The sequence below is a fragment of the Ursus americanus genome, chromosome 36, assembly GCF_024610735.1.
Source record: "Ursus americanus isolate L20-20 chromosome 36, mUrsAme1.1.p, whole genome shotgun sequence".
NCBI lineage: Eukaryota > Metazoa > Chordata > Mammalia > Carnivora > Ursidae > Ursus > Ursus americanus.
In genome coordinates, this window is record NC_142162.1 from 18,761,633 (window position 1) to 18,784,757 (window position 23,125).

Sequence of the window (23,125 nt, forward strand, 5' to 3'; positions counted from 1 at the left end):
TGAGTCCAGCTTCTTAACACATTTGAGATTCATCCATGTTGTTGCACCAATAGTAGTCCATTCCTTTTTATTTCTAATTAGATTCTGCTTTGTGCATGTACCACCATTTGTTTATCCCCTCCCAGTTGAAGAACCTTTGAGTGGCTTCCAATTTTGGCAATGTACTAGGGTCCTCCTCAAAAAATATTAAACTAATAGGATGTATACATCTATATCTATCTATCTATCTATCTATCTATCTATCTATCTATCTATCTATCTATCTATCATCTATATAAAGAGAGAGATTTGTTTTAAGGAATGGCTCATGCAGTTATGGAGCCTGACAAGTCCCAAAATCTCCAAGGAGAGTTGACATGCTGGAGACCCAGGAGAGTGGGTGTCATAATTCCAGCATGAAGACCAAAAATCTTGAGATCTAGGAAGACCCAGTGTTGAAGATTGCATTCCAAGGGAGGAAGAAACTAATGTCTCAATTCAAAGGAAGTTAGGTAGGAGCAGTTTTTTCTTAGCAGGAGAGTGAACCTTTTTGTTCTATTCAGGTCTTCAACTGATTGGATGGTACCCACCCCATTAGGGAGAGCAATCTGCTTTACTCAGTCTACTGATTGATTCAAATGTTAACCTCATCTAAAAACACCCTCAAAGAACACCTTGAATAATGTTTGGTCAAATAACTGGACACCCAGTGGCCCAGTCAAGTTGACACACAAAATTAACCGTCATGGGTGATTATTAATAAAACTGCTAAAAATGTGTGTGTATGTATTTTCATGTTACCATGTTTTATTTCACTTTGGCAAATACTTAGAAGTGGGATTGTTGGATCCCATGGCAAGTGTATATTTAGCTTTATAACAAGCAGTCAAATTGTTTTCTCAAGTGGTGGTGCCATTTTACATTCCCATTGGTCATCTAGGAGAGTTCCAGTTGCTCCAATTCCTCCCCAGCCCTGGGTATTGTCAAATGAGTCAGTTTTCCTCTCTTCCCCTCTCTTCCTTCAATAAATATGTGGTGGTATCTCACTGTGGTTTGGTTAACGGATGTCGAGCATCTTTTTTATGTGCTTAAATGTTATCCATATATCTTCCTTCATGAGCAATTTAAATCATTTACCCATTTTGGAAGGGGGAGTTTATTTTCTTAATTTTTATTTTAACAGAGTTCTTTTTATGTTCTGGGTACAAGTTCTTTTTCAGCTATGTATTTTGCAGATAGTTTTCTCCCAGTCTGAGGCTTATGTTTTATTTTAACAGTGCCTTGCCAAAATTGGATTTTTGAAAAAATCCAATTTATTGATTTTTGTGATGGATTGTGCTTTTGATGACATATTTAAGACCTCATTAAGAGTACACTTATTGTGTTGAGCACCGAGTATCATATAGAATGTTGAATCACTATATTGTACACCTGAAGCTAACACTGCCTGTTAATTATACTTCAATTTTTTTTTAAAGAAAAAAAAAAAACTTCTGCCTAATCCAAGGTCATTAAGGTCCTCTCATGTTTTCATGAAGATGCTTTTTTGATAAACACAAATTTGAATTCAGGAGTTTTAAATTTAGAGTCTTAAATAAGCCACAGCGTCCAATTACTTTATTTTACTAAAAGAAAATCACAAAACCATGTTTTATAAAATATATAGTTAAAAATGGAAACAGTTAAAAAAAATTTCCCTTAATATCCTAAGGTTGTATTCAGTTAAAAACAATCCCCAAGATTGAAACATGAATTATAGGAAATTTTAACAATCGAATTAGTAGCCGTTAAGAATGGCTGCAAAAAGCATCAAGTATAAAATTAAATGCCAAAATCACCTGTTTTTCTGCTCATTCCTTTGCTTGTTACCAAACAGCAGAATGTTTTGCCAAAGTGGGAGCCTGCACAGAGCAGGTGAACCTGAGCCTTGGTTCTGCTTAGTTGAATATGGTATCTGTGTTGTAGCAATATACTTACATGGAGAAGTGCAAGCCTGAATTTAAAAAAGAAAGAGACCAGCATAGAGTTACAGCATTCCTAATCAATGAAATTTGTCTTTCGAACATCCAGATAGATCCCAGAATATGTCAGGGAAAACTTTGTGTTCCAGATTGCCAGAAAAACCAAAAAGAAAAACATAAACAACACCAAATACCTTAGTACTAGTAAAAAAAAAAAAAAAAAAAAAAAAAAATGTGTATTTTTTTGTATAACTTTCTGTATTTCTTAAAGTCCTTGTTGTTTTTAGGTTAAATATCCTTTTAAAATAACATTACAACTAAGTGTTTGCAGAACTGCTCAGCTACTCCATGGATCCCAGGACACCTGGTTTGTAAGCCTTCTTGATCTTTTTCTAATGTGTTTATTTTACAGATGAAGACAATAGCCAGAGATAAGAAGGAAATTTGAGGTCGTACACCAGTCTTCTGCTGAACTAAATCCAGGCACTCTGACCACTATTTTAGTGTTTTTTCCATTACCTGACCCAGTCTCTCCAATTATAGTAGAAAATATTTCTCCTTGGGTCCATTACTTAGAGAATGAAGACTACCCTTAATTTTGTGAGCTCTTTTCTGGCATCTCAACTTATATCCTGTATAATGAGTGTGCCTTTTGGCTGGGGTGAGCAATTTTTGGAAATTTAAGACATTTCCCTTGCTAGCTTCCTTAGAGGACATGTCCTAGGCCAGGGCCCAGATCTTAATGAAAAACATGTAAACCCTCTTGTTTGTTTTCTTTGTCAATTAGCCTATAATTTTAAATCCATTCAATGGCAGATTTATCAAGTGACTAATCCTCAGGAAGACTCAAAGTGGCAAGGAGAAGGTGGTTGTGGCCTAGGCACACATCATTGGTCATTTGTTCAAAAATGTGAAGGTAGGAAGCCAAATACCTCCTTGCTTACTCATTGAAAATATATTCAGGGGGTTAGTTTTAAGTGTTTGGGCCTGGAGTGGCCTGTTCCTGTGTGGTAGAAGCAACATGAATAACCTGGGGTATCTTTGCTGGACAAATCAACTGGTGTGGTACTTGGTTTTCTTCAGTTCTCAAGGAAAATGTTATATGTCAATAACAATAATATAAAATCCATATAGCTCAGCTGTCTTGAAAATGGAAACTGACAAATGTCTCCTCTCAGCTAGAGTGTCGAAGTATGGATTGTTTCTTAATTATTGTCATTTCTCTGACACTTTTCGCAAGATCTGATGCATTATAGATGCTCACTAGAGCTTATTTGAACATTAGATGGTAGAGAGACTTTGGTATAAGTGAGATAAGACTTGTTTCCTGTCTCTCTGTTTCATATAACACCACTATGAAGAGTAAGTCCATAAGTAGGAACTTGCCACAATCACTCCCCGATCCTCTTGGTGCTACCAGAGAGCTATGACTTTGGGAAAGATGTGGGAACTTGTTTCTAATCCGCAACTGCAGAGTTTATGTGTAAGTGTCACCTTTACTTTCAGTACCAGACAGATCAACAACTAGCCCCTCCTCACATGCTCCCATTTGATAATGCTGTTTAAGAGGCCTAACATCACTTTTCACTTCAAGTAAAAGAACACAAAGTTTGGGAGTATGTGAGGCACTTGATAGTTTCCAAAATGGTGCTATGGGACATAGGATGGCCATTGTAGTGGCTATAGGATGGTGTCCCTGCATGGACAGTGCATGAGTTGAGAAGGAAATATTAAAATAATTGCTGTAATTACTTGAAGAACCTCAGTTTGTTGCCACATTGAGGACCAGGATTTACCATCTATTGCTTCTAAGCTCACAGGTACTCTGCAATGGATCATTCATACTTTACTGGACTCGCTGTAGCTCCAGTGGTGATAATAATACAACATAAAATTCCAAGTCCACTCCCTTAATAGAGGAGTTAGTGTGTTGGCTTATTGCCTAAAAATGTGCAGTCTTGGGTTCGCTCATTAGGTTTAGAATTACTTTTTGTGAAAATGAAGTCTGAAAATCATTTTCATGGATATCCCAAGGTACATCCATTCTGTGAGTTACACTACATTTAGTGATATTAATAACGGAGAAATAAAATGTTACCAGAATCCCCTGTGAGTAATGATTTTTTTTTTCTTGTATTCCACAAAAGCGCTCTGGCTACAATTAAGTTTTGTTTTGTTTTGTTTCCCAGGTAGGAACCTCAGTCCAGATTTCAAAATTTTTTCTGTTTTACTTCCCCACTACTTCGCTGGATGATGATCCGTGGTTATATTTATGTCTGAAGTATATTCCTGAATCCTCATAATAACTAGCAGATTGCAAAAATAATCCATGGCTTTATCATAACAGCAAACTGAACTACTGGTGTGTCAGAGCACCTTAATGAGTCTGTTTGGCCTCGTGTGCACATTTGCATTAATAAGGAGAGTTGGCACTCTGTTTTTATATGGCTTAGTTAATATTGTGCTTTAAATCTTTGTCGAGCTTTCATGGGCAGAGCTGTATTCTAGGAGGTTTTGAGAGGAAGAGAGACGGTGAAGTCTTGGGTATGAAAATTATTAGCATTAACATTTTAGAACTAAAGGAAAGCTTACTAAGTATTTTAGATCTCTCATTTTGGATATGAATAAAATGAGGATTACAGGAGGTAAAAAATTTTGGAAGTCCAAGGAGCTAATGACTGAAATAACTAGGAGCAGAATCCAGGTCTTTTGACCCCGAGCCAGGGCTTTCCTCTCCACTTACCTAGGAACCAAAACACAAACTCTTCAGATCTATTATTTACTCAGTGACTCCAGTTCTTTTCCAGAAGGGTGGAGGGCAAATGTTTTAAAGAAAGCATCTTCTGTCAGAAAGTATCTCTATTTTTGTGTTGAAATTCTGATTTCAGAGTATTGAATGGAAGGATTATTAATAACTGAGGATCTGGGATAAGGTGGAAAAAGTTCTTAAGTGAAAAGGTCTGAATTTGAGTCTATCTCAGTGGCAATTTACTTACTGTCTCTATGCCCGTCTTCATCTGGAAAACACGTACAGCACCAGCCTTGGCAGAGGTCGTTGCCATGATTATAAACATGAATGTGATACAAATGCATTATAAGCCATAGATAGTGTGTAATGTTGTTAGTCATAATTATTATGGACCACTTTCTTATAACAAATACAAAAATAAATTCAAAATGGGTTAAAGACCTAAATGTGAGACATGAAACCATAAAACTTCTTAAAGAAAACATAGACAATAATCTCTTGGACATCGACCTTAGCCACACTTTTCTAGATATGACTCCTCAGGCAAGGAGAACAAAAGCAAAAATACCCCATTGGGATTATACTAAAATAAAATCTTCTGCACAGTGAAGGAAACAATCAATAAAAAGAAAAGGCAACCTACTGTGTGAGAGAAGATATTTGCAAATGATCTATACAATAAGGGTTAATATAAAAAATATATATATAAAAAACTTACACAACTCAACACCAAAAAAACCCCCAAATAATCTGACTTAAAAATGGACAGAAGACCTGAATAGACATTTTCCCAGGTAGCCAACAGACACATGAAAAGTTGCTCATCATCAGGGCAAAGCAAGTCAAAACCACAATGAGCTGTCACCTCACACCAGTCAGAATGACTAGAATCAAAAAGACAAGAAACCAGTGTTGGTGAGGATGTGGACAAAAAGGAACCCTTGTGCACTGTTGGCAGGAATGTAAATTGGAAAACAGTATGGAGTTTCCTCAGAAAATTAAAAATAGAAATACCAGAAAAAAAACAAAACTACTAATTTGAAAAGATATGTATGCTCCTATGTTTATTGCAACATTACTTAAATAGCCGAGATATGGAAGCATCCCAAGTGTCCATCAACAGATGAATGGATAAAGAAGATGTGATACACCCACACCCACACCCACACCCACACACACTGAAATATTACTCAGCCATAAAAAATACCTAGACCTTGGGATTTGTGACAACATAGATGGACCTAGAAGGTATTATGCTAAGTGAAGTAAGTCAGAGAAAGACAAATACCATATGATTTTTATTTATATGTGAAATCTAAAAAACAAAACAAAAATAAAATAGACCCATAAATATAGAGAACAAACCTGTGGTTACCAGAAGGAAGGGATTCGGGGGGATGGGTAAAGTGGGTAAAGAGGAGTACAGGCTTCCAGTAACAGAATAAACAAATCAGAAGGGTGAAAGATATGGCATAGGGAATATACTCAGTGGTATTGTAATAAGCATTGTATGGTGACAGCAGCTACACATTTGTGTGAACACAGCATAACATACAGTGCTGTCGAATCACTGTGTTGCACACCTGAAACTAACATAACATTGTGTGTCAGCTATTTTTCAATTTTAAACATTATTAAGAAATACTAATATTTCAGCTACTATCAATTCAAAATGATAAAGAGGAAAGAGTGTGCATTTAATATCAGCCAGATTTAAGTTTCTTTGTCACCATTTTCCAGGCATGGGGTCTTAGAGAAGTTAACACTTCCCCCAGAATGTCTGCCTTACAGAGCTGCGAGGATTAAATTTAAGGCACCTCGCATGGGGTCTAGCACACTTACCTTACGTTGGTTCCTTTTCTCGCACTATCTTGACTGAGCATCAGCAGGGCAGATGATTCCTGGAGATAGCACCATTTTTACACGTGTGTCATTTAACTTTGTACTCGACAGACTTGCATGTGTCGGGTTTTACTCCCAAGTCAACTTAAGTGCGATTTTATCTTTTGATTGCTCTTTACTCCTTTTCCTGTCCAGTTTCTTTATTTATTCCTCCTAGCGAGTTCTAATTACACTGATGTATCAGATGTGCCTCATGTTTCTGAGTGTCCCTGAGATGGCCTCTTAGTTGTAACATGATGTGATTTATTTCTGATAAGAACAAAAAAATTATTGATAATAGTTGATTAAAACCAGCTATTGTTAAGTTCTGGGAATTTTATCAAGCCCAGTGCCATTCTTTTTATTAATAGAGGCTTGTTTTTATAGTAACAAGTGTAAGTCAATTACACAGGGAATTTTTGAAGCCTTTGAGGGGCCTTCAAAAACAGAACAGGAAAGCCAGGATGCCCACATTCAAAGCGATAGAACCACGGTCTTCTCGCTTCACCTCACTCTGTGAGGCCCCAGTTCCATCCCTCTGAGGTGCTTGATGCCCTTGAGTCCGCCTTTCTTTCCTTCCATCTGCTCAGACTGCACTTCTCTGAGGTGGTGAAGCTTCATTGCGCTTCTGTGCCGTCCCTGGGAATATTCTAGCTTGCCCCCGGCTCGAATGTAGAATTTGGAAGAGTCCCTGGAAAAAGTTGACTGACTCAAGTTGTACAGCAGATAACCTGAATTTTTACTGGCCCTGGCAGCACCACTGGGAGAGGTTGTTTAGAACAACAAAATGCTAGCAGATGATTTTTCCACATTGCTTGGCACCATCATGATGTCTTTCATCAGCAGGCACTTTTCCACGTTCTTTTTGACAGACGTGTTTGTGGGGACCAGACAAGCAAAAGTCTCCCTCTGTTGCTTGGGTTTCAGTACAGTGTGTTCCTTCGATGATATCTCTGAGCAGTGGTAATGTGAAGGATATTAAAAAATAATGAGGATTTGGTAAGGGGAAGGAAGGACCAGCCCCTCAGGAGGCTGGGGGAGCTGCCTAGAGTCCAGTCCCTAATCAGATTAAAATCACAAATGTGGTTCGATTCTACTGCGTAGTTTATTATATTTATTATACTTATGGGAACAGCCTTTAAGCTATTGTGGAAAGCACACTAATCTACAATATTTTGAATTGTTAAAATTAAATGAATGCCAACTTTTAGAAATACCCACACTTAAAAAAAAAAACAACCCAAAACCCCTGGATGTTTTATTTGAATTTTGTAGGCAATGACAACTATGAAATCTCCTGGTTTATGTTGTGTATGGGACTGTCAAAGAGGGAGTGACCACATGTACCTCTCTGTAAAAATTCTTTTGAAGCTGCAAGTCTAGTTGGGTGGGTAATACAGAGGCACAAGGAAGTCTTTTTTTTTTTTTTTAAAGATTTTATTTATTTATTTGACAGAGAGACAGCCAGCGAGAGAGGGAACACAAGCAGGGGGAGTGGGAGAGGAAGAAGCAGGCTCATAGCGGAGGAGCCTGATGTGGGGCTCGATCCCATAACGCCGGGATCACGCCCTGAGCCGAAGGCAGACGCTTAACCGCTGTGCCACCCAGGCGCCCCAGGAAGTCTTGATATTTAAAACTAGGGGAATAATTCAATTCCATAAGCATTTATGGATCACTAAGTAGCCAAGCAATGTGCAATGTTCTGGAAGTTCAAACATGAATAATGCACGGTCCCCAACTGCCTGGAGCTTTTAGATTTACAAAGAAGATAAGCATAAATGACTATAATGTGACGTGAACCTAGCAAGTTCTTTGGCAACAATGTCAAAGAAAAATTTTTGTCAGGAAGAGTCAAGGAAAGTTTAAGCCAGAAGGTTCAGCTGAACTTGACTGAATTTTCCTTTAGGGCTTTTGCTAGGTGGAAATGGAGAGAAAAGGTGTTTTAAGTAGTGCAAATAGCATGTGTAAATGCACAAAAATGTGGGAGTTAAACATATGCTGATTCTGTAGTGGTGCAGCACAGGGAAAGTATAGAGAAGTATCTGGAAAAGTTAGCAGAGGCCAGGTTTTCAGGAGCTGTGAGGTATCATGGAAAGAATGTGAATTTATCTGCTGGGTAGAATAACTATTTTCAATGTAGGTAATGAAGGGGTATTCCACTTATGGGAACATATCAGAATCAGGAAGGGGCTTTTTCAAATAACACATGTTCCTTTGGCCATTCTGAAATGACCCAAGTGTAAGTCATTGCCAAAAAGAATCCACTGATATCGTGGTATGATACTGTCTCAGCTGTGCTTGGAGCAGAGTAAAGATTAAGGACAGTGGCTGTTGATTTCAACTTTGGATACCCTTTGGAATCCCTTGGCGAGCTTTAAGGGTATCAGTGCAAGGACACCATCTCAGATCTCTGAGGCTGGTTCTGCCCATCAGTATTTTTTACAGAGCTCTCTAAGTGTTTCTAATGGGGAGCAGGCTGAGAAGCATGACATTAGACAGCTGAAAGTAGTGCCAGTGTGGAAAAGGAAGATTAAAACAGAATGGTTCAATTGGGATTGTTCTCTTAAGGATTGTGAATTTGAATCCTTCTGAGAAGGAGGTGGAAATAGATCACTAGGCTATTGCAAATGGGAAGAGGATGCACTTAAAAATAAAAGCAGTAGAAGCAATCAAGTTATGAATAAAGGAAGGTGGATAGAACACGGATGGCACCTGGTAGATAAAACTTAAGGAAGACTGGAAAGATGTCAACCCTCAGCACCTGTCTCCTTTCAAATGAGATACTGGGATGAATGCAGTAAAACAGAGTTTTGGCAGGGAGGGGGAGAGTCCTAGTGCTTCATATGACCTAAAGATCATTTAACTAGGAATAAATGGAAGGTTTACAACTATTTTGTCTCCTGTGTATAAGTATCATATTCAATGTGAAAGTAAAGGAGCCTGAAGAGAGAGTCACCAGGGTTCAAAAGCATTACGTTCCCTTGATCCAGCCTCCTCTGTGATTTTGGCTGGAAGGAACTGGTCTTGACATTTCATGAAGATTCCCAGGGACTTAGGCAAACTTTGTCCAGGAGGGAGTACCTGAGCAGTGGTAATGTGAAGGATATTAAAAAATAATGAGGATTTGATTATCTGATTATCTGACTGAAAGTTCTCCTCTGGGTTTGATTCATGAAGTCACTAGCAGTCCTTCTAGCTGTGGCACTAGGTAAAGGAGAGGAAACAGCACATAACTTCCATGTGCAAAGTGGAAGGGGCACTTAACAGAAAGTGGAGAGGAAAACAGGGTTAAAAACTAGCTTTGCCAAAGGCTCAATTCATAGTATGTGTGAATTTGAGATGCTTCATTTGTTATAGACCTAGGTACAACTTGAACTAATTGATAGTATATGGACGGATGCAGAATGAATAAAGTACTTACCACTTCAATCATTTTGAATTACTATGCCGTGCTGAGCTTCTGAGCCACAACCAAGCCAAAATCAGAAGGGGTTGTGAACTGGGAAGGGCAAAGATAAGTTGTCTATTTGGGCCATTTGAATTTGTGGTCAGAGGGTTTCTTATTATCATCCCAGCATATTGGTATGGAGTACATGGCAATTCAGTATTTCTTTCTTATTTGGGAATTTTCGTATCAGCGGGTACAGATTGTGAGGAAGCCATTCACGGAATCTGTGCTTAGTGATCTGTCCCCTTACTTTGAGCATTTGCAGGAGAGAAGGGGTGTTGAGAGAAGATAGCATTTGTGAAGGCCCAGATGCATGAATAAGCATGGTCCCGGGAGAGGCAGATGCTATGCAAGAGTGGAATCCAGAGCCAATCTGGGGAAGAGGCAGGAGCCAAAAGCGGAGAAAGTTGACAGAAAACAGATCAAAGGAGACTTCAGAGTGTCCATGCTAAAAAGGTTCAGTGTCAGTCTGTAAGGAATGGCCAATTATTGAAGAGATATTAAAGAATAAAAATCTGCATTTATTAAAAAATTCTCCTGGAACCAGTATGGCTAAACTGCGATCAGGAAAATTAGGTGGCTGTTGCCATCGTCTAGATAAAGAGGACCCACTGAAAAGTTGAGGCATTGGGTGTGGAAGGAAGGAAATGAATCAGAGGAATCAGTGAGGCTTGTTGATAAATAATATGTCGGGAATGAGAGAGAGAAACCAAGAAATTCAGTATGACATCCAGGTTTCTGAATGTGATGACTGGGAAGATGATGATACCATTAACTGGAGAAAGGAATTTCAGAGGAGGAACAAATTGAGGTTTGGCAGTGACGAGTTCATGATGAGTTCAGACACGTTGAGTTTGAGGTGGCTGATTAAACACGCAGGTAAATAGATCAGTCAGGAGGATGGTTGGAATTATGGCTTTAAGGTGCCACTTTGGAAATAGCAGTGTATAATAGATGAGTGTTGCTGTGCCATCTGAGTACACAAGATGGTCCAGAGAGATTGTGTAGTGTGAGGAGGGTAACATGGCAAAGCAAGGTGCCTGGGGAACAACATCTAAGGATGAATGAAGGGAGAGGAGTCCACAGATTGACTGGAGAGAGCTGAGAAATGGGAGGAAATTGGGGGTGGGTAGAGAAAGTACATCAGGAGTTCAGGGAAGCAGGGAGAATTTCAAGGCATCTCTAACTCTAACAGTCAATGCTAACAATGCAGCCTAGAGGGCAAGATCACTGCAAAGTGCTGACCAAATGTCACGCTCAAATCGCACGATTTCAATGAGTTGGGGGTGGGGGCCAGGGACAGAAGCCAATTATAACTGGTTGAAAGGAGAATGGATGAGAAAATAGATCAAGTGGGAGTCGTGTGCTTTTTTTTCCCAAAAATTCTGCTGTGAAGAAGAGAAAGTGAGAAAGAAAGGGCAACAGAACAGATTAAAGAAGGTATCTTTAGGGGCGCCTGGGTGGATCATTGGTCAAGCATCTGACTCTTAGTTTCAGCTCAGGTCATGATCTCAGGGTCGTGAGATTGAGCCCCACGTCAGGCTCCCTGCTCAGTGAGGAGTCTGTTTGAGATTCTCCCTCTCCCTCTGCATGCCCTCCCCCCACTCACATGTTCTCTCTCTCTCTTAAAAAAAAAAAAGATATCTTTTTTTTTTCCTTTAGATGGATAGAGCTTGGTGTGGGGAGCTGAAAGCAAGCAAGGTGGTGTGGCCACTGGCCTCCGGGACAGCAGCAAAGAGACAGTAATAATGGTAGCAGACTTATGTGGCACCTACCGTGTCCTAACACTCCTCTATATGTTGTTTTATGTGTATTAACTCATCTACTTCTCAACTGCCTTAAGAGGTGGAATGTGTGAGTGTCCCCATTTTCTTATAAGAACACTGAGCTCCAGAGCGGTTAAATAACCTGCCCAATTTATGCTCTACCCACTGCACTAAGCAAATGCTTTACAGAGTTACCAAAACAATTATTAAAAAATTCTTCAGTGGCTTCAGAAGATCATTGGTTAAGAGGTGGACGGGGAGGGGGTGGGACGGGACCAAGGTGTTTGCTGTAGATACAGGTCAGTCATGTGATAAAGGGAAAGTTTCTCTGTGGAACATGTCTTTGCAATTTTTTCCTATTATTAAGAAGTTGAAAATTGAAGAAAATTATTGGCTCATCAATGTTATTTGACTCTTAACCTTCTTGGAAGAAAGTTAGTTGGGAACAACAAGCCAGAGGTAGTTTGTTGTGGCAGAACTGAACTAGTCACTGTGATGAAATTGACATGCTGGCAAGCGATTCTGTGGAAATCAGGGCTGGGCTGTAGGTAGAAGTAAGCAGGGGAGGGAGGGGGAGATGGCAACGGGCAGAACGTTGAAACACAGATTATCTTGATCACATAGTTGAATGGAGCTTGAAATTATTTTCAGGCATTTGGTAGTAGAACTCCTGAAAGATTGGGTAAACTTTTGTATTTGTACTTCCTTGTTTGTCCAGACTTGCTAAAGCTTTTCCTGGTTTTGTGCCCATCATTCCACAAAGGTGGCATTATTTGGAAATCTGTTAGTCTTTTCTTCTGATATTATCATTAGCAACAGTACCTAAGAGTAACATCTATTCAGATGTCATGTACCTTTCTAAAAACCGTAAAGCTGGCTCACCATCATCCTCATTTTACACATGAGGAAACTCAGACTTGAAGACACAAAGTTCCTTGCCCAAGGTTGTAAAGCTAGCAAGTGGCTAAGCTGGGATGCGGACCAGGTAGTATGAATCCAGAGCTCAGGTGTCTAACCATCTGCGTTATACATGAAATAGATAGTGTCTAGATTCTGCCTGTTTTTTTTTTTTTTCAGAGTTGCATCAGGCTGCCATGTTTCATGTGAGAAAATCAACTTTAGAAAAGCCTTGCCTCTAGTTCTACTGACCATAGTTATTTGGGGGTTGGTTCATAAGGGAAAAAGTTGTAAGTTGTCTTAATGAATGTAGAGAATCTTCACATGTCTTTACCTTTTCTGCTGAGGTCATTACAAGTATTTCTTTACTTTTTCAATGCAAAATGGATCTGTGCTTTTATACACTTAGGTGTTCTAGATATTTGTGGGCTGAAATTATAATGAAGAGAGTTTTGTTAGCCATCAGAAAGGCCCATAGAACAATAACTGGATAGAACTGTTGCTGTGGTTTTATCTATCTGATACTTGTCATGCTAGCTGCTGGGCTACAGAGCTGAAGGCAGGTACCCTCCCTGATTCTATCTCATGGAATGTATAATCTGATGAGAAAGGCAGAAATTAAATAAGGTCACCAGAAATATTTAATTATCGTGAAACTGGATTCTGGAAATTCTAATAACATCATAAATTTGACTGCTTCCCAGTTAATCAAAATAGGCTAAATGGCTTTGAAGGCTGGGAAACAGACTAGTTAATGACTGAGAGCTTGTCAGCTCTGTGCTAATAAGTGTAAAATCATAGACTCGAGGCATTGAAATAACTAAAAAGGTAAGTGTTAAAAAGGTGAATGTCCTTCCCATTTACCAGTGCACCAAAAACTAAAAGATACCTAGGAATAAACCTAACCAAAGAGCTAAAAGATCTGTACTGTGAAAACTATAGAACACTAATAAAAGAAACTGAAGAGGACACACAGAAATAGAAAAACATTCCATGCTCATGGATTGGAAGAACACATATTGTTAAAATGTATATATTACCCAAAGTAATCTACACATCTAATTCAATCCCTATCAAAATACCAGCAACATTTTTCACAGAGTTAGAACAAACAATCCTAAAATTTCTATGAAATCACAAAAGACCCTCACTAGCCAAAGCACTCTTGAAAAGCAAAGCTGAGAGGCAGCAAAATTCTGGACTTCAAGCTCTATTACAAAGCTGTAGCCATCGAGACAATACGGTACTGGCGCAAAAACAGACACACAGATCAGTGGAATAGAATAGAAAACCCAGAAATGGATCTATAAGTCTATGGTCAATTAATCTTTGACAAAGCAGGAAAGACTATCCAATGGAAAAAAGATAGTCTCTTCAACAAATGCTGTTGGGAAAACTGGACAGCAACATGCAGGGGAATGAAACTGGAACATTTCCTTACACCATACACAAAAATAAATTCAAAATGGATGAAAGACCTAAATGTGAGACAGGAATCTATCAAAATCCTAGAGGAGAACACAGGTAGCAACTTCTTTGACCTCGGCCATTGCAACTTCTCACTAGACATGTCTCCGGACACAAGGGAAACAAAAGCAAAAGTGAACTATTGGGACTTCATCAAGATTGAAAGCTTCTGCACAGCAAAGGAAACAATCAACAAAACTAAACGACAACCTATGGAATGGAAAAAGATATTTGCAAATGACATATCTCATAAAGGGAGATATATATGTATATATTACGAAACTCAACATGCCCCCAAAATAAATAATCCAACTAAGAAATGGGCAGAAGACATGAACAAACATTTTTCCAAAGAAGACATCTAGATGGCTAACAGACACATGAAAAGAGGCTCCACATCACTGATCATCAGGGAAACACAAATCAAAACCACGATGAGATACCACCTCACACCTGTGGCATCTCAAATTAATACAGGAAACAACAGATGTTGGCAAGGATGTGGAGAAAGGGGAGCCCTCTTATGCTGTTGGTAGGAATGCAAACTGGTGCAGCCACTCTGGAGAACAGCTTGAGTGTTCCTCAAAAAGTTAAAAATAGAACTATCCTAAGACCTGGGAATTGTACTACTAGACATTTACCCAAAGGATATAAAAATACTGATTCAAAGGGGTGCATACCCCCCAATGCTTATAAAAGCAACATTATCAACAATAGCCAAATTATGGAGAGAGCCCAGATGTCCATTAACAGATGAATGGATAAAGAAGAGGTGGTATAGATCTACAGTGGAATATTACTCAGACATCAAAAAGAATGAAATGCTGCCGTTTGCAAAGACATGGATGAGGCGAGAATGTATTATGCTAAGTGGAATAAGTCAATCAGAGAAAGACAAAACCCATATGATTTCACTGATATGTGGCATTTAAGAAACAAAACAGATGAACATGGGGGAAGGGGAAAAAAAAAAGGGAAGCAAACCATAAGAGACTCTTAACTACAGAGGACAAACTGAGGGTTGATGGAGGGAGGTGGGCAGGGGATGGGCTAAATGGGTGATTGGTACTAAGGAGGGCACTTATTGTAATGAGCACTGGGTAGTATATGTAAGTGATGAATCACTCAATTCTACTCCTGAAACCAATATTAAACTATAAGTTAACTAACTAGAATTTAAATTAAAAAATTGAAATAGATAAAAAGGTAAATGTCTTAAAAAATACAGTTTAAAATACTGGGTATGTGGAAGAGAAAAATAGCAAATCTTAGTATTCTCATTTTCTGTGCATTTGTATTGCTTATTTATTACTATATTATGAAAAATTATGAAACCCAAATATTGATCAGGGACAGCTTTGATACGGAAACTTCTAGAAAATACACATGTGTGATAGCTTCTTCTCACACCTTTCCTTTCTGCTACATTGGCCCAGAAACCCCATAGAAGAGGTATTCTAAGGGAAACTGTGAGGATAGCCAGAAGGGTCTCCATTTTTTTCTTACAGTTTTCTTTTTCCAAACCCAAACCAAAAATAGTAAAAGATATATTCAAGCATAGTCAAATTTTTATAAACACTTTTTTTGCATTTGATATCAAAATGGGTGAAAGTCCTTAGGGGACAGTTTTACTGTAGGCCTTAATCCATGATAATTATTACCCTTGAGGTCAGACTGGATGAAATTATGCTTCTACTCCAACGGTTTAAGTCTTTGGAAAATTCATAAAGTGAAATTTATACCCTGTCAGATCCCCTAAACAACGTCTCTGTGTTTCCCTGTGTTGATGTGGGCTGGGCTATGGTGGCACAGGGATGGTATTGAAGTTTTTATATTGGTTATTTGTTTTTTTAGAAATTCTTTACTTGCTTTCCCACTGCTATCTCTACAGGCTCAGTTTGAACTCCAGATATTTCACATCCGGGGGGAGCACGCGGTGGTTACGGCAAGACTAGAAGAAACCATTGAAACTCTCAAACGGGAGACAGAACACCGATGGCGAGGAGGACGTGAAGAGATGAGAGATGCGTGTATCTCCACTGGTGACGACTGTCCTCCAAAGACCTACAGAAATGTGTGCATCCAGACAGACAGAGAGACTTTTCTCAAACCCTGTGAAGGTGAAGGCAAGACAATCAGAAGTAACCAGATAATACCCAAAAAGCTGAATATCTCCTCTTTAAGTCAGCTCTCTCCCCCAAATGACAGCAAAGACACCCATGTACCACTTCAGTCTGTGGAAGGCCTCTCACCAAGTCAGCAAAAGGCATCGCCTCCCCTTCCTGCACCACCCCTACCAGCAGTCATCCCTCCCCCTCCCCCTCCTCCCCTCCCACCTGGACTTGGACCTTTGCCACCAGTACCTCCGCCACCACCTGTGAGTGCTGGACCACCACCCCCACCACCCCCTCCTCTGCCTCCAAGTGCCGGGCCTCCTCTGCCGCCTCCTCCACCACCACTTCCCAATTCTTCTGCTCTGCCCCCCAGTGGGGGGCCTCCTCCTGCTCCAACACCTCCAGGACTTGCACCCCCACCTCCTCCTGGACTCTTCTTCGGAGTTGGCCCTTCTTCTAGCCAATGTCCTCGGAAGCCAGCCATTGAGCCGAGTTGCCCCATGAAGCCTTTGTACTGGACTAGAATACAAATAAGTGATAAAAGGTGAGCCCAACTCCCCTGGCCCATTCTCAGGTTGTGAATTCCCAGGATTTTGCACAAGTGACATTTTATTCTTACCAGTTGGATATCTGTGTACTGTGACATTCATTTCTCAGATGCAGTATAGTGAGTACCTTGGATAAACAAGGTTGGAGTGTTTAGAGGGAGAATGTCTGTCTCTACCAGGTCTTGTCTGTATTTGCTATAGACTGATGCTGGGAGAAACAGTGTGTGCAATGTCAGATCCTTCTTTAAGATGAAGGTTCCATTTTACAGGCTCTTCTTACAGAAGAGCCCTGGTCTAAGTTAGAGCCTTCTCCAACATCCCTACAGCTAGCAAGTAATCATACAGACATAGAGCCTAAACCTATACTTAGGTTCAATGAAGATTTTTAGAATATCTGTCTTGTCTTTCAATGGGATCATCAACCTTATGATCTGGATACTTAACAGGTCTGTGTAATTTTTCAGGTTTTATTAGAAGAACCAGACATAGGTGAGTCATTAGCTCTTTAGGTCAGAAGGGAGTCAAAAAGTAGAAAATCTCTGCTTGAATTCTCATTCCCCTAACTGCTAAATGGCCTCACATCTTATTTCGTTGCTCAGAGCAAGTGCCCGTAGAGCACATCTAACATTTGTATAGCTTGTTAAGCTGGGTCTGTAAGGCAGCAAGATAGGTTGGTTGGAAACTTCCATTCAAACATATTTGAATTTAATTTCTTCTGCTTCATTTCAGAGTCTGTCAAGAGGACAATGAGATGTTGAGTTGCTTCTTGACAATATTTAGATTTGAAGTTCATTTGTTTGCAAAGAACAGCAAATAGAGAACACATTTTTAAACATAAATTTTTGAACTTATTCCCCAAATCAATGTGTGGTGGTGAATCTTTCAATTTATATAACATTTTGTACGTGGAAAGCGGGATATTAAACAAAATAACATGAGATTGACAATTATAAAGCAACTGGAAATCCCTATAGGAGGAAAGGGGATTACCTTCAAACTACGCATATGGTGAACTAAGTTGATTATGTGCTTCATATTGGCCCCTTTCCTCTAACCAAAAAAATAAGGACCAAGAGTTTATGTGTGGAAAGTCCTAATACTTTTTTAAAATGCTGATATTTTATTATTTCCCAAATGAATGGTTAAAAAAAAAAAAAGAAGATCCCGAAAAAGCTCCTAACGATTAGCTGCAGTACTAGTATTCCTTTTTGTCCCATTCAAGACTCAGATGACATTTCCTAGGAAATAGTTTCCCAGACTATTTATGTGGAGCTGTGTTCCCTTATTAGTGTTCTCAAATTAATGTACAGACATCCCAGAGTGATGAATCCCACCTGCCAGCCCTGGGGTGGTGCGTTTTGAGAGCACATGGAGCTGTTCCACACCTGTGTCTCACTAGCCTGCCTCCACTCCATTCCCCGCAAGACTCCGTAAGCAACCAGTATCCTGGCCCGTAGCAGTGGTCGAACAGTACCACTGGGAGATGTGGGCCCTTTGCCCGCTGTTCAAGCTGGGACAGAGTCAAGCTGGAGATAATCGTTATGTTTTTCCCTCCTTATGGAGTTGGCCGTTGTGAGAAAGAAAACAATTACATACTCGAGATCTTATTAGTTTCACTATAAGTTTAGGGCTTCAGTTCTGAGCAAAATGAAAAGTAGGTGAATGTACTGAGTTTCCTGCATGAAGCCTGCAACATGGCCGCTTCCCGCTGCTCCACACATTTAGTCTCTCTTACCATGGGTCCCTCAAAACAGTATCCTCAGAGCATGAGTGCTTCGTTTAAACTAAAAGGGTGTCGATTTTCTAAGTAGTATTTATTTCTGTACAAAACTAAAATTATTTGTGGTGTGTTTTTTCAAAAGAGAGGAAATGGTATTTTAATATTTTGTACAGCGAGAAGGGTAAGCACTGTGTATAATGTACATATGGTAAATTTTGGTCTTGGTCTTCTGGGGACCCAGAAGTAAAATATGAATTTCTCTTCATTATATATGGACTGCCTCTCACTCACCTGGTTGCTTTTTGCTGCTAACATGAACTGATTGTTAACTTGTGCCATTTTGGATTCTTTGGTGTCTGTTTCCTGGCTTCTAGAACAGGGAAGAGATATTTAGTTAAAGAAAAAGAAATCCTGGGGCATGGATGGCTCAGTCGTTTAAGCGTCTCCCTTCAGCTCAGGTCATGATCTCAAGGTCTTGGGATCGAGCCCCACATCGGCCTCTCTGCTCTGTGGAGAACCCTGCTTCTCCTTCTCCCTCTGCCTCCCCCAGCTCGTGCTCTCTCTGGCTCTCTTTCTCTCTCTAAAAAAAGAAAAGAAATCCTAACTTATCTACTTTTTTGGCTTCCTAATATCTATTTTCCTAGTGAGCATCTTCTCCTCCTTCCTCCCCTTCTCCCTCCTCCTTCTGCCATGTCTCCCCTCTCCAGTCTCTCCTTCCTCCTCCTTCTACGTTCCTCTTCCTCTTCTTGTGAGCTAAATTTGTACATTCAGTGGTCAGAGAGTAGGTGACCATTGTAACAGATGAGATGTTCTATTGTGAGCGAGTCCTTGTTACTGACCCACAAAATGCCTGCTGTCCCCAACTCACTGAGAGGTAGTATTCTAAAGTTCTATTATTCATTATTGGAAATGCCTTTTCCCATAGAAACAATGTAGTAAATGTTGATCAAGTGCTCAACCTGTCACAGCCAATTTATTCTAGAATAGGAGTGAGTGGCAGCCTATTCATACTAGCCTGAGCTCAGAGTCCTCGGAGCTGGGGCCAAGCAGTACAGGTGAAGAGATGGGGGTTGGGGGTGGGGGATGGGTGGGTCTGAACAACCCCCCGCCCCATGCATCAGACCACTTCCCTCTACACACCGTCCCCCCAGTTTCCCAGAACCTTCATGAGGCCCAGACCGGCAGCCCTTAATAGACTGCATGCTCCAAAATTCCCTGGCTCTTTTCTGCCATCAAGACCCCCTTCCTAAGTGCAGCTGAGTTAAGCACTTAACATTAATGGTGTTCGTGTTTCAAATGGAAGTTGAGTGAGTGGCAGAGGTGGGCGGCTGAGGCAGGAGCACAGAGATGGACGTACTTCGTTGGAAGTATTCTAGATCTTGGGTAATGATTTCACAGGTATTCATTATACTTTTATATGTTATACATGTTGCACATATACTCTTAAACAGCTCAAATATTATAAAGAAGTGGAGCGAAGCGAATCTGAAACAGACCAAAATGTTCATATTTCATGGGAAGGGCAGACATGTAGCAAAATGTGAACATACGGATCTGAGAAGTCAGTCTTCCCAACTGTTTTGAATATGAAAATCGCCTTTTAGCATCAAAAATTTTTTGGACCACCCCATATAATAATAGTTCTTTTGGTTTTCAGTAATGGAGAAAATACATATTAAAACAAGGGTAGGTACTTGCAGATATTATGGATCATAATATATACATACATTTGAAAAGCAAATGTGTGGATGAAACATTATTTTTTTTCTGTCTATGGGTTTTAAGAGTGTTTAAAAATAAGAAAGTAGACACTTGGGGGAAAATATGTTCTGACTGAAGGAAGTCCGGATGGTAACCCATCCAAGTTTGGTCTCGGAGGCAGTTCTTTTATACCTGATTTTCCATATCTTCTTCTCTTTGTTTCAAAACTAGTGCCCCTGTTTTTTGAAGATTAAAAAAGAAACAAGAAGTACAGCCGCCCCATGGCTGATTTAGTTGAAATCTCTGTGGGGACTGGCACAATGAAGTTTTTTGGATTGTTTTCATTGTAAAATACTGTTGTTGGGGTGGAGTGTTATAAATCAAATATTTCTAAATGAGCTCAGTCTGTTCACAAATGATGGGTCTTGCCCTGAGCTGACCTGAGCTAACCCTAAAAACCGTTTTTTTTTAAAGATTTTATTGATTTATTTGACAGAGATAGAGACAGCCAGCGAGAGAGGGAACACAAGCAGGGGGAGTGGGAGAGGAAGAAGCAGGCTCCCAACGGAGGAGCCCGATGTGGGGCTCGATCCCATAACGCCGGGATCACGCCCTGAGCCGAAGGCAGATGCTTAACCGCTGCGCCACCCAGGCGCCCCTCTAAAAACTATTTTTAAAAGTATTAGAAAAAGTCCAAAGAGAGGGTAACTCTTTACCTTAGTAGAAAGTGAAGAGTTTTATTCTTTTTAAGAAATTTTATTAAGAATTATCCCATCAATATCTCAGAATTGGTTATCTTTTTAAAAAGCATTTATATGATGCCCATTTTTGCCCATGATGGAAACGCCATAGACTGAGAGAGAAACAGCTAATATGGCCTCAATCACATGAATCCCAGGATTTCTGGTCCCACTTGGTTTCTCTAGATCTCTCTTTCTCTCTTTAATTGTATCTAATGGCCATTCGGTTTTGGAAATGGGTGTTGGCTTTGATGTTTTATAGTATATTTTGACTTTAAAAGAAAGTGCAACATGAAGAGCTTTTCTTCAAGCTTTATTAGAAGGAAATATATATAAACCTACATATATAAATATATATATCTTAAATGAGTTATAAAGTGAATTAGAGATTTCATTATATTCTGTTCTCTTCTGTTTTGATGTTTAACTTGTCATTTTCTCTTTTAAGCCAAAATGCTACACCAACCTTATGGGATTCCTTAGAAGAACCTGATATTCGGGATACTAGTGAATTTGAGTATTTATTCTCCAAAGACACAGCTCAGCAGAAGAAAAAACCTCTGTCAGAGACCTATGAGAAAAAGAACAAGGTCAAAAAGGTACCGAATGACTATAGTAATCGTTGTATTTTTTGTCATATGTGGGAATTCATTATGTGCTGCTGGTTTGCTGTTTTCCAAAAACGTTTTGGAAGGTTTTAAGTCACTGAGGGCGAAAGGGAGTTAGTAGTTTGAGAAATCTGTGTTTGTGCTTTCAGTCATATCTGAATTTTCAAACTACTTTCTTAATTTGATCTGGACTTTTTTCAGCTAATAATTCTATTGAAAAAATAATTAACTTGCAATTAGTGAAAGTAGGCTGTATGTTATATGGAATATATGTCTTACGAACATATTTATAAATTCATTCATTTAAGAAATGTTTATTGGGAGTGTATTTATGCTAGGTTTAGTTTTAGGCCCATATGGTCCAGTGTGGTAACCATTAGCCACATGTGGCTGTTCTAAGTGATACAATTAGATAAAATTAAAAATTCAGTCCTTCAGTGGCACTTGCCACTTTTCAGTTTTGTTTTTGTGGCTAGTGGTTACCAGATAGCACAGATGTTTTTTTAAGTTGCCATTATAAAAGGTTTTATTGGATAGCACAGTCTGAGCATCTAGGATATGTTGGTGAGAAAATCCCAAAGACCTTTGCCCTGTGGTACTTACATTAAAAATCAGCATTAGAGGGGCGCCTGGGTGGCACAGCGGTTAAGCGTCTGCCTTCGGCTCAGGGCGTGATCCCGGTGTTATGGGATCGAGCCCCACATCAGGCTCTTCCGCTATGAGCCTGCTTCTTCCTCTCCCACTCCCCCTGCTTGTGTTCCCTCTCTCGCTGGCTGTCTCTATCTCCGTCAAATAAATAAATAAAATCTTTAAAAAAAAAAAATCAGCATTAGAGGGGCACCTGGGTGGTTCAGTTGGTTAAGCATCTGCCTTTGGCTCAGGTCATGAACCCCAGGTCCCAGGATCTAGCCCATGTTGGGCTTCGGCTCAGCAGGGAGTCTGCTTCTCCCTCTCCCTCTGCCTCCCGCCTTGCTCATGCTCTCTGTCTCTCTCTCTCTCAAATGAATAAATAAAATCTTTAAAAAAAAAATCAGCGTAGAAACAAAACATTAAATCACGCAATGGAGCCGGTAAGGAAGATGGATTTTGGCAGGGTGGGGGCGGGGCTGCAGTTTTAAGTGTAGTGTCAGAACAGTCCTCATGGAGAAGTTGACATCTGAGCAAAGACTCGAGGACTTGAAGTCAGAGGCCGCCAGCCGTACATCAGAGAGCAAGTTCAAGATTCCCCAAGCAGTCAGGCAGATGTGAAAGTCGAATGGCAGCTGAGCCATGCACGGGCTGCGTGACCTAGGTCAAAGTTCTTCTCCTTGCCTCCATCCCCTCACTACAACCTGAGATAATGACTACCCATATTATTATCCTAAGTAGTTATGAAATGAGGTAATTGATCTGTCATGCTCAGCACAGTGCCTGACGCCGTCCGCCCTCGACAAAGGACAGCTGCCCAGCTGCCCATTTTGTTCCCGTTGATGTGACTGCTGCGAATTCTCAGCATTAGCATTTTGATAACAGCATAGATGGTGCTGAGGAAAAAGTATAGTGCATC

At 39.9% G+C, this 23,125-nt stretch overlaps 1 protein-coding gene across 2 annotated transcripts in view; it reads left to right on the forward strand.

Annotated features, from left to right (window-relative positions):
* Window positions 1-23,125, forward strand: part of FMN1 (formin 1) — a 403,510-nt gene that overhangs the window by 185,950 nt on the left and 194,435 nt on the right. For both annotated transcript variants that reach the window (XM_087859297.1, XM_045815793.2), the window contains 2 exons: window positions 16,040-16,806; window positions 21,420-21,570. In XM_087859297.1, coding sequence (XP_087715423.1) covers window positions 16,040-16,806; window positions 21,420-21,570 — 918 coding nt within the window. The remainder of the gene's footprint in view (window positions 1-16,039; window positions 16,807-21,419; window positions 21,571-23,125) is intronic.